General features: G+C 41.8%; 1 protein-coding gene across 1 annotated transcript; it reads right to left on the bottom strand.

The window, feature by feature from the left end:
• Window positions 1–2,183: 2,183 nt before the first annotated feature.
• On the bottom strand, window positions 2,184–8,887 carry vtg6 (vitellogenin 6). Its single transcript, NM_001122610.3, is given in 28 exon segments — window positions 2,184–2,422; window positions 2,512–2,650; window positions 2,744–2,886; window positions 2,960–3,166; window positions 3,254–3,331; window positions 3,417–3,461; window positions 3,551–3,882; window positions 3,969–4,158; window positions 4,242–4,356; window positions 4,437–4,622; window positions 4,710–4,812; window positions 4,902–5,088; window positions 5,188–5,307; window positions 5,400–5,501; window positions 5,606–5,730; window positions 5,845–5,942; window positions 6,030–6,247; window positions 6,331–6,549; window positions 6,641–6,766; window positions 6,858–7,023; window positions 7,109–7,266; window positions 7,355–7,505; window positions 7,585–7,733; window positions 7,831–7,992; window positions 8,067–8,318; window positions 8,422–8,573; window positions 8,690–8,710; window positions 8,815–8,887. Coding segments are annotated over 28 exon segments (4,137 nt in total). The 3' UTR covers window positions 2,184–2,302.
• Between the last annotated feature and the right edge of the window lie 4,004 nt (window positions 8,888–12,891).

Here is a 12,891-nt window from a genome sequence, read left to right on the forward strand (position 1 = left end):
AGTCATGCGCCAACGGTAATATTGAAAAAAAATTACTATTGCGGTATGACGGTATTTACAATATTGTTATATCCCTACTGAAGGCATATATTATGTCATCACATGATATGATGTGGCAATAAGATCGTAACTGTACTGTGCATTTACACAGTGTCCATATTCATCTATGTTAACACACCAAAAACAACATTAACATTATAGCAGACACTGCAATAAGCTTATTCCCAGCCACTAGACTTTTCTGACAGGGTATTCATTCGAGTGTCATTGAGAGTCTGAATGTTGTTGAACTGCTATGCAGGGGTTATTATGGATTATAGATCGCGTGATTCAAGTGGTTATGAAAATGTTAAAAGATGTGCTTGTTTGTTGTAAAAATTCGTAATATTGACAAAAAATATATTAATTTGTGGATCTCCTTAATTCTGGGTGCAACTATCCTGCGGTTGTGGCTGGTATATTTTAGGAAATTTTCTTATCCCTTGGTTTCGAGTGTGGTCCTGAAAAATCTTCATTTGAAGGGGTATTTACCCCTTTCCTTTAGCACTACGCCTTCAAATTAAGAGAATTGGGACACCCCTTCACGGGAACGCGTAAAACGAGGGTTAGGGGTAAGGGGAAGGGCTAAGGAGTAGAATTGGGATTGGGCCTAAGTCAATCATACTTCTACACTGATTGACAATTAGGTTCACATGCTGTTGTGCACATGGAATTGAAAACAGGTGAAAATTAAAGCCATTTAGCAAGACACCCCGATATATGAGTGGTTCTGCAGGTGGTGACCACAGACCACATCTTAGTTCCCATGCATCACTTTTGAATGCTGGGGTTGCTTTCACTCTAGTGTTAGCATGAGATGTAGTCTACCACCCACACAAGTAGCTCAGGTATTGCTGCTCATCGAGGATGGCATATCAATGACAACAGCCAAATACCAGCCCAGGATGTTTGGCATCTGCCAAAGAACACCAAGATTGGCAAATTCTCCTTTGGTGCCAGTGCTATTCACAGATGAAAGCAGGTTCATACTGAGCACATGTGACCGAGTCAGGAGACACCGTGGAGAATGTTCTGCTGCCTGCAACATCCTCCAGCATGACCGGTTTTGCAGTGGCTGCACAACCCTCCGTGTGCTCACCAGAGGTAGCCTGACTGCCATTAGGTACCATGATGAGATCCTTAGACCCCTTGTAAGACCATATGCTGAAGCAGTTGGCCCTGGGTTCCTCCTAATGCAAGACAATTTTGATAATTTTGTGCAATTTTGTTGTCAGCATGTTTAACTATGTAAAGAACAAAGATTTAGTGAGAAAGTTTCATTCAGATCTAGGATGTGTTAGTTTAGACGTTTTTTTTTTTATTTGTCTGACCAGTGTAATAAATTCTTTCAAGAGTTTGATTCAGTTGATTTCAAAGCATCGAGAAGAAGCATGTGATGACTGTCAAAATATGAATCATATTATCCAATATGACCAAGACCAAACCCCTAAAAATCTTTTGATTGTCAGCATCCCACCCTTCTTCCCATCGCCGCACCTTAATCTATGTAGGGAGCTTTCTGAGGCTCAACACTGTGCTTGGATCCATTTTTGACTCTTTCTTCTCGACAGGGGAATAACAAAAGCTAGGATGTCTCTCCGAGCTCAGAGCTCTTTCCCTGGACAGCACACCGAATACAACAAGAATCTTGTCGCTCACTTGTGTGGGCAAACTCTTAACACAGTCAAAAGACAAAGTTTTTGTTACAAATATGAGAGCGTCAAACATGAATGCCTCTAAAACTTGCAGATGTGTGCTTTTAGTGAAGTTAAGCAAAAGAATAGCAAATCAGGCTTAAAGAAATAGATATAAAGTAATGCAGAAATGTGCGATTATCAATGATTATAGAAAGCAAATGCTCAATCCCATACATTTTAGGAGATAACTTTCAAAAAGAGCAAATGTCCAGATAAAAAGATGCATGGTCACCCTATGCCAAGGCCTTCTTAGGGTGTTTCCCGAGCCCGAGAATGCTTGTGTCATCAAAAGTGCATATGAAATGGTTCCTTAAAGATGACATTGCTTCTTCATTCTCATGATCAGTCTTACTTTGCACTCATACGTACTGTGGTTAAGGAGTATAAAAAAAACCTTTAAATTAAGAGTGTAAATTATTTGGTGTAAAATTAAATCACTTCACAAAATTCTTACACTTGCAGGGTATTTATTAGCATCACATTACAAAATAATATTGATTAAACTGACAGTTATGCATTAACACAGCTCCTATTTTCTTTTGAAAATGGAGATTGCAATTCATTCCTCAATCCTCCTTAATATACTTGTGAATCCAGGAAAGAAAGTCCTCATTAATGGAAAAAGTTCCATCTGGATTGATGGGAACAGTGACGGGGAGGTAAATATCCCTTTTTGACATTGTGATCTAGAGAAACAATAACACAAAGAGTTAATTGTATTTTCTTACTATATCTCTTTGAGTGAGTCACAAGGAAAGAAGGAAAACTGTTTCACCTCTGGAATCCTAGCAATGACATTCAAGGACCTCTGAGATGGCAAGGCTGCAGTCAGTTCAATCTCTTTCTCGCTGTTTGTTGCTTTTTCAAACCTGAATCCTGTGTCATAAGCTGCATTAAGTATGCATTTAGAAAGCCTAATTGGGAGGCAAACAAATAGAAATGCAGATAATTAAACCAGTGACATTTTCTACACTATATATTTGTTGTTCAGTGCTAAAAATCATTACTTTTTAGCATAGGTGGTGACAATTTTTGGCAGTCTCTCCCATTCCACCTCTAGACGTGCAGCAGGGTATTCACCCAGGACACCAGCTTCAGCTTTAGCAAAGACTGCATACTGTTTGCACTCCGCACCCCAAGAAAACTTGGCCTAAAAAGACATTTGAGTTTAAAGAATGGTACTGAAGTAGAGAAATACATTTTGCCAAATGTTCCAGTCTTACAGTGACTTTGTGCTTGCTCAGCAGAGCACCATCAGCACAGATCTTCATGTTGTCATTTTCAGCAATGGAGGAAGCTATGAGTTGCACTCTTGCAGTTGGTTTGTCAAAGTAAGCAGCCAGTTGGTAGCCCAGAAGCTTCTGGTCAGCTCTAACAGCACGGGCGATGATAGCAAAAACAGGTGGAATATCATTTCCAAGGAATCTATTCTGAAAGTACAAAAAAATAATAATAATAAATGGGACATAAGTCATATTCGGGTTGTGTGTAATTGTGGACAAAGAGCTTAAACCAACCTTTTTCTGCATTTGTTCAAAGCTAGCTGCAGCACTTCCGCTGCTAGTATCCTTTGTGGCACTATGTGCTGCCAAGTACTGCCAAAAAAAAAAAAAGCTTTGTAAGTTTTGAAATAATCAAAAATTGAGCAACAATAGTAAAAATACAGATTTTAACAATTACCCGGTCTTTGTGAAATTTCCTGAAAGGCTCCATGATGGTGGCAGTCTGAAAATACATATAATTTTTATTTATTTTTTTATCTGAGAGACACATTTTGGCTATTTAACGCATTACTTTCAGTGTTTTTTTTTTACCTTAGACATACGAGAGCTGGACATGGAGGAGCTTGAGCTTGAACTTGAACTTGAGCTTGAGCTTGAACTTGAACTTGAGCTTGAGCTTGAATTTGAATTTGAGTTTGAGCTTGAGCTGCTGATGCTGCGGCTGTTGCGGCTACTGCTGCTGCTTTCAGAAGAGACGGGTGCATTTTTAGCTTCAGTGTCCAGGATTTCCCTCAGTTTCAACAAGAAAGCCTGTCCTTCAGGAGTATCGTCATCAATGATGTTGATTTGTTTAACAAGCCTCTCAGCAGCTCTAGGACCAACTTGAACTTCAAACTCCAGCCTTTCAACTGCAGGACCTTCAGCTACAGACGAAACAGCAAACAATTAATTTTTGTTTCATCTGAAAAGAAATTTTCATCAATGGTATTGTCTCTCTATCATCTCTCACCTCTTGCCACTGCAACATGGGCTGAGTGCTGTCCAATTATGTAGAACAGCGTAGAATTTCTGATAAAAGCAGCATTGTGAGAGTGCACCTCAACACATCCCTTAATTTCAATGTATGGGACAGCATAACAGAGGGTCCTGTCAAATGGAGCAGGAGCTTTCACTGAAACATCAGGTGACATCTCAGAGGACTGAAAAAATAAATTGAATATATGACATCATTCCACCTTGAAGCAAATATTACCATATGTCTTTGTGTGCATTCAAAACTTACCCAATCATTAGCATTTGATGTTTGGGAGTTTTGCAGTGATAATTGAGGTACCAATGGAACAGACCTTTCAGCACTATGATCTTCAATATTTCTGACCACAGCGTGTGTCTCAAAGCTGTCAAGTAAAATTAGTGATACTTTAACAAAAGGGCATTCACAAAAAAAAAATTTTTTTCTTTACAGAAATGTCATTACCTTGCAGAAGCAATGTGTTCAGGAAGATCAACAGGCAGAGCCTCCACCTTGTAGTTGCCCTTGAGAATGTCTGCTCTTGCTGCCACTTTTCCAGGGGCAATTGTACGGATCTTTCCTCTCGCCATAACAGCAGCTTGGATGAAGGCAGTGTTAACTCCCATCACAGCAAATGTCTGGAGAGCAACACTGAAATATAAAAGACGGAGATTCTTTGTAGAACTGTTGTTGTGTACATTAAATATTATCTGAATGAATGTAGCTGTAAAACTGTACCTTGGTCTAGCTTCAGCTTGGAACTGAACATCAGTCTTCTTAAGTTGCTCATAAGTCATGGACTCCAATTTCTCAGGGAGAGCAGGTGTAATGGTGGCCTGAACTAAAATGATCAACAGAACAACATCAAACTTTAGAAGTGACCCCCACATATCTGAAAAAGGATATAGAAATTCAAAAACATAGCCTTACCATTGACAGATGCAGCAGCAACAGCAGCAGTGTACCAACTGAACTCCATGGGCACACCAACTGCAGTTGGCAAGATACGACGCACTTCAGCTGCGAGCAAAGGTTTGGCATACTGGAAGGCAACTCCTTCCTGCAAAGCTTTAAGAGCCTCCTTCAGCAGTGCACGTGGTTTGGGTCCAGTAACCATCTGAGGATAGTTTTTATTAGAAGCTTAATTCTAACTTTGAAAATCAGTTAAAGAGTTAAAGACATCAGATATCAAGCATATGGTAAGAAATTACTATACCGGTATGGCTTCTTCAATGATGGTCTTGTCAAAGTTGACATAAGCCACTTCTTGTCCAAATACTTTAACATAGGCTGAAGCAAGTGGTTTATCAGTTGGCAAAGCCTTCCAGTTTGTGAGCTTGAAGAGAGAGAAGTCATGTATAAATTTTTGGCTCTTTCAAGTGTATAGTAAATGTGTAAAATTATGTTACATTGGACCTAAAAACTTACTGCTCTCAGTGTACGCTTAATCTTTGTGATACGGTCAACACTTTCATCTGCAGCAGGAGATTTTAGAAGAGCCTCATTGATTCCTCCAGTTCTCACACCAAACTGTTTAAAAGCAGCAATTTAGTGATATAATAAAAAAATTATAAATAAAAACAGATTAAAACAGTAATTCAGATATCTGGAAAAAAGTTTTGTTGTTGTTTTACCTCAACAACATCAGCAGCGGCTCCAGCCAGGTAAGTACGTGCTTTAGCTACAACAGCTCTGGGCAGGATGGTGGCAGCATCATTGATCATATAGGCACTACCAGCAGCTCCAATCATAAGAGGAGCTTAATGGACAAAGAATAAATTTGCAATGTTTTATGTCAGAGGACAAATTACTCAATTTTAGGAATCATCAAATACTATTTCTTAGCTTTTTTTAAGAAATTCGAAAGTCTTACTATAATAATAGTCCATCTGAAAAGCTCTGCTATAACGGTAGTTAAGTCTGTCCAGCTTGCAGTTCATAAGCTTGATGGCAACATTAGCTGCACCAGCACTGAAAATGAATAACCATGGTAACCTTTGGGTTGTGCTTGTTTCATGTGATGGTAAAATAAAACATGAAGTGATTTGTTTTTCTTACACATATGCCATATCAGGAGCAGTGATTCTGGTCAAGGACTTGATGTGGGAATAGGCAAAGCTTGCAACATGCATGTTTGGCTCAGTCCTCAAAGCTCCAGCAAGACTGGAGATGAGAGCCACTGAAGGCTCAGTCTCAAACAGCACAATACAAGCAACCATGCGCACCTCTGGGTGGAGAGCCCTGTCCAAAACAAGCTGCAGGGCAACAGGCTGAACCTGAGACAGGAAACAAAGTTTGTTCATTGGAAGAAAACACGCATAAAATTATAGCTGTGATCTTTACAATACATTAATCTTACCAGTTTGGGTTCTTTCTTGGCAATGTTCCTCAGGGCCAAGATGGCATCAACCTGGACTCTAACGGGCAGAGCATTAGCTGCAGTTCTCAGTCCAGGTAGGAGCTTCATGATGGGTTTAAGACTTGAAGGGTGACCAGCATTGCCCATAACTTTCAGAGCCAAAGTGATTTCAGGAATGTCATTCTTAGAAATGGCCTCTGTGGCAGTCTCATGAATGGGCTGAGAAGTTTGATGCATACATTTATTCTTTTTAGAATTTTAAAAAGCAAATAAACGGTATAAATTTAGAAATGACTAGATGTGTATTTACCCTGAGGAGCTCAGCAGGGCAAGTGGGAACTGCAACACAGTGCTTGGCAATCAAGGAACCATATCCAAGCATGACAACTTCACGCAAAGCTGGGATTGAGACAAATTTCTCATGCATAGCCAAACTCTGTTTAGCAGGATACAGATAATATTAATTTGTTAAAGTCCTTTTGAATACATTTTAATTAGTGTGAAGACGAGCACTTTGTTATACATACAGCTGTCATTTGGATGGTTTCAAGATCAGCAGTGACCATTTGCAGAGCAATCACAAGAGTCTGAATGAACTCAGGAGTTGTAAATTCACCAGCCAGGAACTTCTCCTTGATAAATTTTATAATGACTGGTGTTCCAACAGCAGGAAGAGCATCCAGAAGCCAGCGCCTAGTAAAATCATTGTTTAGAATATATACAAAATGACACAATAACAAATTGTGCTCTAACTGTATTAGTTGCGCACAAATTGTACCTGTAAACTGGTTTGTCCTTGAACTGAGACCAGATAGCCTCAATTTTGTCCAAGGTGACAACACGCAGGAGCTGAACAAGTTGTACAAACTTGAATGGAGCATCATCATGGACCATGTCTTTATTGTTTTCTACCAAGTGCTTCAGGACCTCGACAATCTAGGAAGATTATGGGAAATACTGTTGTCTTTTTCATGTGTCGTGTGCTTTGACTAAGAGATTAAGGATTGTATGCAGAAAATTATACCTGGGCTGGTGCATCTTTGATCTTCATGAGTTGAATGGGGGTCTGAAGAATCTCAGATGCAAACTCGTACTGCAGGGATCCACGGGGCATGTAATCAGCTTTGATTGGAACAACAGGGGTCTTCTCAATCTCCACAAAAGCCAAGGTTTGTCTGAAAAAAAAATATAACTTCTGAAACTTTGACTTCATCTATATTTATGATTGAAACTTCAATAGTAGGTCAATCATACTTTGCTTCCATCATTGCAGCACCATGGATCTCATTGAAGGGTGAGAACTGATACACTTCCTCAACTGTTGCCTCAGCGATCAGTGCACCATTGTCAGCTGGTTTCATGATGTAGTTATAAGTTGCAGTTTCAATCAGACTCTTGACCCTCTGTTAAGAGAGAAAGGTAGGCTGAGTCTTGACGTTTATAGTGGATAAATATTTTAATTCGGTCAAATGTTTATTTGCTATTGTCTATATATACTACCTTTGTGCATTCAGCACACCTCTCAGTGTATGCCAAGCCAACATCTTTCATGATTCTCTCCTGGCAGTGGCTCAGATCCTTAGACTTGGTGACAATAATGTGGTTGGTTTTTGGATCTTCATTGATGACATAGTGTGTCCTGCACACTCCCTGAGCTCCAGCCTTCAGGAACAAGTCAAATGATAAGATTGCAGAACTCAAAATACCGCAGAAACGTCCTAAGGGGATTTCCTCACCTCTTGCAGCTCGTAGATGTTCTGCGTCTTCTTGAGGTTGAGCTGAAGGATGTTGAGGATACCTCTGTGCAAGTTCATGACAGTAGGAGAGACTCCTGCTGGGGCGAAAACCTTGCCAACCACACCATTAGCATACTCAAACTTGATAGGAATCTGAAGCTGAGCAGCCAGTGCTGAGGTGAGCTTAGTGGCAGGAACAAATGAATCCTTGGGCCAAGTGCCAGCATACTCGTAGAGTAGAGGATCCATAAGCTGTAAAAGGATATATCATTGCTTATGATTACCAATTCTTATTATGACATTTTATAAAGTTTTCCTTCAATTTGGAAGACCTACAATTTCCTCAGTTCATTACCTTCATCAGGTAGGTGTTCTCTGTCATGGCACTCAGACGAACCTTGCTGCTGACTTTGATACCTGCTCTGGCGAGACCTTCTTGAGGAAGACCACCCAAGAGCAAAGCCTCATACTTGTACACATAGGTCTTCTCATGGGCAAACTCGGGAACTAGAATGGATAGATTTTTCTTAATTGGATTGTTTTAAAAATTATTTCTTATAATCAATAATGTAGTGTAAGTTAATATCTAATACCTAATAAAGCTATAAGTTATATTTACTTACCAAGGTTGAACTGTTGACTCGCTGAAAAAAATACATTTGATTGTCAAGATATAGAAATTTGAAAAAAAAAAGGATTTGTAAAGAAATAAATAGAGAATAAAATAAAGAAATACATTCTGACTTACCCACAAGGGCTACCGTCAGGGCAAGCACAACAGCTCTCATTGCTGGTGGTTTGTGAAGAACTCCTGAGAGCATCAAATCTTTTATAGTGATTTCTTGCTGACCAAGTATTCATTTCTAATTAATTATTAATATTTTTTAAGCAAGTGTCAAACTGCACACTGGTTAAGACTTGGTTATTTGAACTTAAATATTTGAAGAGGTTAGGTTAACCTGGCCTGCCATCATGTCATTCTTTTGGCCAATGTACAATACCTTGTCTTTTTGTATAAAAAGTTAATTTATTTTGTATCTATAAAATAACACTGATACATTTTATGTTTTGTACATAGAATATAAATGTATGTAAAGTAAATAAATTACTGTAAACTTTAATTTTATTGTAAAATGACAAGCATATGGTGGTCTTAGTCCTATCTTGAAGTCAAATCAGTTTTGGGTTAGGTTGCTCTGTTCCTTAATCGAAAACTCTAAAAATCCATATTAGCTTGTTTATTTTAATTAAAAACTGATTAAATGACATGGAATGAACTTTGAAACTTTGTGTTGATTCTGTGGAAAATCTTAGAAATGTTTATAACTGATTTCTATTAAAAGAATAGTTACATTTAGTTACTATTTACTCACCCGGTTCCGGACCTTTATGAGTTTCTTCATGCTGATGAACAAAGTATTTTGAAGAAAGCTGTAAACCTGTATCGATTGACTTTCATAGTAGTAAAAAAAAATATTATGGAAGTCAATAGTTACAGGTTTTAGCTTTCTTCAAAATATGTTGTTTTATGTTTTACAGAAGAAATAAATCTATAAGCTAAAAAGTAAATGGTAAGTAAATAATGACAGCATTTTTATTTTTAGGTGAACTACCCTTAAATATATTAGTGCATTAAACAAAGGACCACCACAAAGTAAGGCACCTCATATAAATAAACCAAGTCGACAGAACCCAAAAAATCTGCAAAAAAATTCAAACATTAAATAATAGATCATTAGCCTTTTAGAAATGTATCATTAAGTGGAGAATTGTAAGACAGATCTTTCATTTTAAAAGAGCCTCTCAAACCTGAAATCACAAACCAATTCGTTGAAACTACTCTTTCAACTTTCAAATTTTTTTTATTCATTTTATTATTGCTTTTCATTTTTTCATATTGTTCATTTTATTATGTTATTACCAATTTGCCATAGTATGTTAATTGTTACACATTGCAATGCTGTGTCCATCAATTATACCATTCAAAATTCTTCATTCCGAAGGTCCCTTCCACATGGTCAGTTTTGAGCTCCAGAGATCTTTAATGGACCATTTTCAAAAGCTTGTTATAATGCGTTTGATGGTCATCAGCATCTTAAATCCACCTTTTAAAACATAATAACTTTTTTATGTATTTAAGAATGTATTATATGCTTCAAATTACAAAAAATGAATTACCGTTTGTGTAAGGCGTTTCTAATGCAGTGTTTATGGGACAGGACAGTTTATGGGACAGGAAATTTGAAGTTATTCTCCCCTCTGGCTGCTGTCATTGGTCTCACACATTTTTTTTCCTTTTTCTGAAAGTCTTTATAACAACTTTATTACATTATTGTGGAGTTCCCCTTCGGTTGGGGAAATTCAGTGCTATTAAGTGTATTTGATATTGAAAATCCACGTATAGGAAGGATTCGGTTCAGAAGCCGCTTGTATGAAAGAGTATTGAACGGGCCAATGAATGCAATGAATTGGCAGCGTAAGCTTGCACAGGTGTGCTTCATTGCCAATTATCCCAGCCTATAAGCACACCTGGAGCGAGCAAACGCCATCCTTTTCGCTTTAGAGACTTTCTGATTGAGTCGATGAGGGTTCCTCCTGCTGTGATCCAGCGATTCCGAGTGAACGAGAGCATTCTCCTGGCCCAGAGTGTGTACACGCAGCGGCAGACGGTCGAGCTGGGTTCTCCCTTGCCTGGCGTTCTTTGGGTCCGGTCCTCCAGAGCGGTGCGTATAAAGTTGCAAACTTCTCAGAAAGAGCAACACAGTCTTGCAGCACGTCCTTTTCAGGATGACGCTCCGACTGTGCGTCTCTGGATGCGGTGGTTTCCTGTCCTCGGATGATTGGCACGGGCACTGCATTGCATGCCTAAGGGGTCCAGCATGTTAATGCGCTGCTCGCGGGAAGTTCATGTCGTCATTGCGATGCCATGCGAGACCAGACGTCCACCGCGGCATTTGAGGGTGGGCTTTCATTAACCGATGATGATCCAGACCCGCTCGCCCCCTCCGGGCAGGTGAGCACTGTCAAACGGATACTGAAACGGACATGTTAGCCATGCTTTCCCGGACTGCTTCGGCCGTGGGTTGGAGATGGTTTATCCCCCAGCTCTGCGGCCGGACCGACTAGAGGGGTGTCCCCTTCTTCCCGGAGGTGCACAGTAGGCTCACGCAGACTTGAAGGGTACTTTTTTCTGCTCGTGCTGCGTGTCCCTCCACCCTCACCACTCTTGACGGTGGAACGGCCAGGGGGTATGTGGCGATTCCTCTGGTTGAGTGCGCGATGGCGGTTTATCCGTGCGGCGCCTCTTCTTGGTGGAGTCCGCCTCGTCTTCCATCCAAAGCCTGTAAGTTATCTGCCTCCCTCGGAGCTAGAGCTTACAAGGCTGCCGCCCAGGCTGCTTCGGCCGAGCTGCACAAGGGTGGGTCCAACCCAGGCTTATGAGCTTCGCAACCCCGCCGACTTAGCTCTTCGGACTACTGAGTCCGCTGCGTGTGCGTTGGGGAGGACGATGTCCACACTAGTGATCCAGGAGCGCCACTCCTGGCTGATATGCGCGAAGTCGACAAAGTCCGCTTTCTTGACTTCCCCATATCCCAAGCCACGTTCGGCGACACAGTCTGTGAATTCACCCAGGAATTCGAGGTGGTGAGAGAGCAGTTGATGGGTGATGTCTTATCGGCGGTCCGTAGCCCGCTCCGCCCGCCGTGCCATTCATACCTGCTCCTCGCCGAAGGCGCCCGCCTACGAGAACTGCACTGCCCCCGCACACGCCTCTGGCGAAGCGAGCGCGTCGAGCACCTCGAAAGCAGGCAGCCCCCCCTGCCCAGAACACCGCTAAGTCCAGCAACGGACCGCGAAGCGTCCCTGGGACAGGCCATTCGGAAAAGAGGGAACTTTCCCCGCTGAAGGGCGGGGCCCCATTTCCAACGGCACTTTTTACGGCCATGAAAACATCATGAAGAAGCACTTTTCCACTTCCCCGGATGTGACAGCACGAAATCTGCCAGTCTGGGACGCTATGCTTTCTAGCTTGCAGATTCAGTGCATTTCGCCAGTGGCTCACGAGCGCTGGGAGGACGGTCTCCTTTCTCCCACCCCTCGAGCCTCCCCTCCGGAGCTCGGTTGCGGAGTGAGAGCAAATATCTCACCTCCAGCTTTTCCGTGGGACCCGCGTGCTTCCCGGATCAGCACACCCACTCCGCGCTGCCCCACTGCTGGTACGTCAGCGATTGTAGCAATGAGTCCATTAGCGAGAGCTCTGCCTGCCTGGTTAGCGCGGGCCAGCTCTTCGCGGTGGCTCATACGCACAATCAGACTCGGCTATGCGATTCAGTTCGCGAAATGGCCCCCCAAGTAACTGGTGTGTATTCACCAGGGTCAGCCCCCTGTCCCCCCCTGTCTTGCGAGAGGAGATTACTGTCCTCCTGGCGAAGGGTGCAATCGAGCCGTTCCCTCCAGCCGAGATGGAGAGTGGGTTTCACAGCCCACACTTCATCGTGCCCAAAAAGAGCGGTGGGTCACGGCCAATCCTAGATCTGCGCGTTTTGAACCGCTGTCTGCACAAGCTGCCGTTCAGAAGGCTCATGCAGAAGCGCATCCTCCGGTGCGTTCGTTGTCTGGGTTGGTCTGCAGCATTAGACCTCATGGACACGTATTTCCATGTCCCCACTCTTCCTCGCCACCGTCAGTTTCTGCGGTTTGCATTTGTAGGTCGAGCTTGGCAATACAAAGCCCTCCCCTTCGGGCTCTCTCTGTCTCCGCGGGTCCTCACCAAGCCAGCGGAGGGTGCCTTAGCACCCCTTCGTCTCGCGGGCATCCGCATACT

Source organism: Danio rerio, chromosome 22 (genome assembly GCF_049306965.1).
Source record: "Danio rerio strain Tuebingen ecotype United States chromosome 22, GRCz12tu, whole genome shotgun sequence".
Lineage (NCBI taxonomy): Eukaryota > Metazoa > Chordata > Actinopteri > Cypriniformes > Danionidae > Danio > Danio rerio.